This window comes from Oryzias melastigma, linkage group LG17, assembly GCF_002922805.2.
Source record: "Oryzias melastigma strain HK-1 linkage group LG17, ASM292280v2, whole genome shotgun sequence".
Classification (NCBI taxonomy): Eukaryota; Metazoa; Chordata; class Actinopteri; order Beloniformes; family Adrianichthyidae; genus Oryzias; species Oryzias melastigma.
Genome location: NC_050528.1, coordinates 26,531,456 through 26,535,573, shown reverse-complemented (window position 1 = coordinate 26,535,573; position 4,118 = coordinate 26,531,456). Strand labels below are relative to the sequence as shown.

Genomic DNA, 4,118 nt, shown 5'->3' with positions numbered 1-4,118 from the left:
GAGGAGCAGCTCCACTGGGGCTTGTTTACACGCCGTTTGAAGCTCTCCAATGCTCGTACACTTTATTTCAGTTGTGCTTTAATGTTGCTCTACAGCTTGGAAGTTCTTTGGTGGGGGGGGGTTAAATGTAGTACCCACCCCCAAATCGGTCAGACTACCAGCAGGAATAAATGACCTTTATCACAGAACAATTACAATTTTGTAGATGAATTGCATGTTTGGCAGAGCTTCAGCCGCATAATTGATGAAAGTGTAGATATAAAGTGAAAAGCTGTATTTTATAAACTGAACCCCTTGTGAAAGCCAAGTTAAAGTATGTGTTGACAGAGGACAAAGGCTCAGTGTGGACAGACGGGCGAGAGCCAGCACGGCGATGGTGGCGTGTGATTACTGCCTGCGTGGTCATGCAGAAGCGGATGCAATGGCAGTTTGGAGTTTAAGTGTCAAACCAATTCAGGACCGTGTACACATATCAACCACTGTGCTGACAAAGAGACGGCCGCGTGGTGACGTACTGTGCCAGGTTCTCGCCCTGACGAGAACCAGCGACATCTGAATGCACACGAATGACCTCAGTGATTATCCAGACCACCAATCAGATCCGTTTGTTCTTCACCAGAGGGAAGTTCTTTCTCGGATGAGATTATCTTAATATAACCTCACATGTATGTTTGTTTTATTCATCTGACAAAGTATTTTATAAATGCTGATTGAAAACATTTTTTTGCAGAAAATAATAGAATTTTCCACTTTATCCAACTGAAGTCTTTTTGGCAATATAGATGACTGCTCTTGTCCAGCCCCTTCAATCTCCGGTATCCCACAAGAGTCTAATCTGGGCTCAGTACCATTGTCAGTGTCACTCTAAGATCAATTCTTTCTAACTAGTTTTATCATTCAGCTGTAATGCAGATGGTTCTTCAGTCGTGCCAAATATTCCAAATCCAAAACAGATTTCCGATAGGTCAACTAATACAAGTCCTGCATCATTTCAGAAGTTTCACGTCATCATGCTCTGCAGCTCAAGTATCAAAGCCCCGCCCATCTTTGATTCTTTAACAGTGGGCTGTTTTGTGTCAGCTTTAGCATGGCTAGTAGGTGTATTGCCTTCAGTTGTCAAAAATCTACTGGCTTGCACAAGTTTCCGATGGAGTTGGAAGTTAGGCAGGATTGTTTGTTTAATATGTTAGCCTTTATCAGCTATGATGCTAGTGTCATTTTACCACTGAGACACAGGTCCCCTTTGGTCTGGACCATGAGCACCTGCCTCAGGAGAAGGTGGAGGAGAAAAATCCTCAACCTCCACAGAAAGTCCTGTCAATCACAGATCCAAACCCCACCTCTCCCACTCAGTTCGCCCCCTTTTTATTTATTTTTTTGCATTTTTCAAATCTGGGCTGAGAATGGAGTCAGCCTCCAACTGTCCTGTTGTTTTAGCCTTTAAGTAGTGATATGATATGCTACATTGACTCATGAGTCATCACTGACATGCCTTTACTTAGAGTCAGAGTTAGGACCATTTACCAAAAACATATTTGGCGTTTAATAGCGCTGTTAACATATAAAACATCAGTCTTTATCAAGTCTAAACAAAGATTCTTATATGACAGGATGGAAATCAGATATTCTTTTTTTTTTCAATAAGAGACAATCAAAGAGAAATGTACTTACAGTTGTGTATCCAGCTGCACCAGAAAGCCCTGTTTGTCATACACTGAAACACAAAGACAAATAAAAAAATAAGTGTACATTCACAAAGTATGGTTTTATGATAACAACCAAAATAAAAGTGGTGGCAGCCTTTATCTCCAACTCGGTAGACATTTGAACTATCAGCCTTGTAGCTGTAGTTGCAATCAACATATGAAGCTTTTTGGAGACAAAACAGCAAATGAAAAAAGTTTAAAAAAAAAAAAAAAAGGAAGAAAAAGGATTTGTGATGAACAAGCAAGGTTAGGGAGAAGCCGGCCCAAAGAAAATGATCTGTTGGGATAAAAATGAAATGTTACAAAATCGTTCAGAGATCACCTATGGTCGGCCAATAGGTGCCTGAGAAAGCTTTGCAGCAAAAGATAGAAAACCAGGGAAAAAAAACAGGAGAAAAACATATCAGAGGAGTAGATACGTTTATTCTGAAATGTGCTAATGAAGACTCTACAGCAGGCGGACATTTACAACACCGCTTTAGGAGTTTCAAAGGCTTCACGTGAGTTAGTGAAAAGCAGAAACAAAGCAGCGTTACTCCTGTAGCTGTGGATCTTTTATTTTGAAAAACAAGCTGAAAAGTAAGATGAGACAATAATTTAAAAAAAAAAAAAAAGATCACAGGAATGCGTGACAGCTGAACAGGGAAGGTTCCAAGCACGGCCTTGGAGAATGGTCGAGGTAGGTGGGGGTCAAATAAACACATGTGCGCTTTTTGTTAGTGTTGAGGAGCAACAAGCAGTCGGGAAGCAAGACGAGGAGACTTTTTGCTGAGCCTCAAGCTGCAAATTTAAAAAAAGCTGGTATTTAAATAAAACAAATTAAACATTAACATTGCACTGTCATTTGCTGCCAATCCAACAGATGGCAGTGTTGTAACACAAAAGAGCAAACCTTATGCCTGAACAGATGCTCAGTTTCATAAGCATATAAAATATTCTCAATATTACTTGGAAGGGAAAAAAGATTTAGGTGTTAATGGAGGAGTTAATAGAGAGAAAAAAGATGCCGACTTTAAGGAGAAAGTAACTTAATTCTGAACCCAAATTTATTTTCATTTTACCATTTTCTCTGAAATGGTGTGGAGGGAACACAATGACGGGGAGGGGTTTAGCTGGATGGGCTGCAGAAGTACCTGAGCCTACTATTCGTCCAACGCCGATGTCTATTTCCATCTCTGAAACAGAAAAGGTCATTTAGCACCATCTGAGGAATATTGAAAAATTGGGGGGGAAAAATCCTGGAGAGGTGAATTAAGCCAACTGCATGGTTCAAACATTACACAAAAAGTAGTTTTAAAAACAAAAAACGGAAAGAGATTAGTGGTTTTAATCCCAAAACGCTGAATGTCCCACGTTCAATCGTGATTAAAAGGCTCCAGTGAAGAAGGAAGTGATTGAAAGAAACCCTACATTGGTCCATTTATGTATTTTTTTTCTCCAACAAAGATACATTAAAGTGTACCTACTAGACTCAATTAAAGAACAAAAATAGTTTCAAAATATATTAAAAAAAAAGAAAAAAATGGTAAGTTAATGACATTTATGTGACAAACAGGAAGTGGTCAGTGTTGAGTTAGAACAGATTTAGAATTTCTTCGGGGTAGTAAGAGTTAAGTCACTTTGCTTCACAATAGTTAGATGAAGTATAGAGCGCAGAGTCCCATTGCCTCTACCTGTCATTCCTTTCACATCAGCAGCATTAGTCAGGACTACAGTTGCTTCCTCTGCATCAATCTCTGAAAACAAAAGGGGTTCAACACTGAAATAAGTTCATTGGTGTACAGCTGGAGAAGCAGCTACATCCATAAGCCAGGAACACAGAATCAAAAATGCTCAAAATATTTAAAAAGAAAATTGATCCTGAAAAGCACATAGAGAGCCTGCATACGGTAACGAAAAAACTGAGACAAAGAAGAAGCTGAAAGAGCCTCAAACACCCAAAAACTTTGGGTAAAAGAAAATCCACCCACAGAAATAACTTAAAAATGACATATGGAATGATGAAAGAAGAGGCAGTACAAGTAAAGTAAAAAATAGCAAAAAAGTTTGAAATTAATTTTTCAATTAAATTTAACTTGTACCGTCTGACTGTCATTTTAATTTGTAAGTAATCAACAGTCATTATGTGCCATTTGGGGGTGTTAGATCTAATTAGCCAAATTCAAAAATAAGTGTACACGAGAACATTTTCAGATCAATCCAACTATACGTCTCTTCATTGACAGTAACATCTAGGGCTGGGAATCACTGGGTACCTCACGATACGATACGATACGCGATACATGGCTCACGATATCGATAATATCGCGATACTGCGATAATTGGTAAAAATCCTCTCTAATAACTACCATTATATAGAACATGTTTTTGGGGGGAAATATATCCCCATTTATCTTTTTTACCTTTAACACA

General features: G+C 38.8%; 1 protein-coding gene across 11 annotated transcripts in view; it reads right to left on the bottom strand.

Annotated features, from left to right (window-relative positions):
• st3gal3b (ST3 beta-galactoside alpha-2,3-sialyltransferase 3b) overlaps positions 1–4,118 on the bottom strand; it is a 68,729-nt gene that overhangs the window by 45,385 nt on the left and 19,226 nt on the right. For 7 of the 11 annotated variants that reach the window (XM_024273611.2, XM_024273610.2, XM_024273613.2 and 4 more), the window contains 3 exons: positions 3,380–3,442; positions 2,768–2,881; positions 1,672–1,714 (listed from right to left, as the gene is read on the bottom strand). In XM_024273611.2, the coding sequence (XP_024129379.1) occupies positions 1,672–1,714; positions 2,768–2,881; positions 3,380–3,442 (220 nt within the window). The remainder of the gene's footprint in view (positions 1–1,671; positions 1,715–2,767; positions 2,882–3,379; positions 3,443–4,118) is intronic. The other 4 variants (XM_024273616.2, XM_024273614.2, XM_024273617.2 and 1 more) reach the window with 4 other exon arrangements.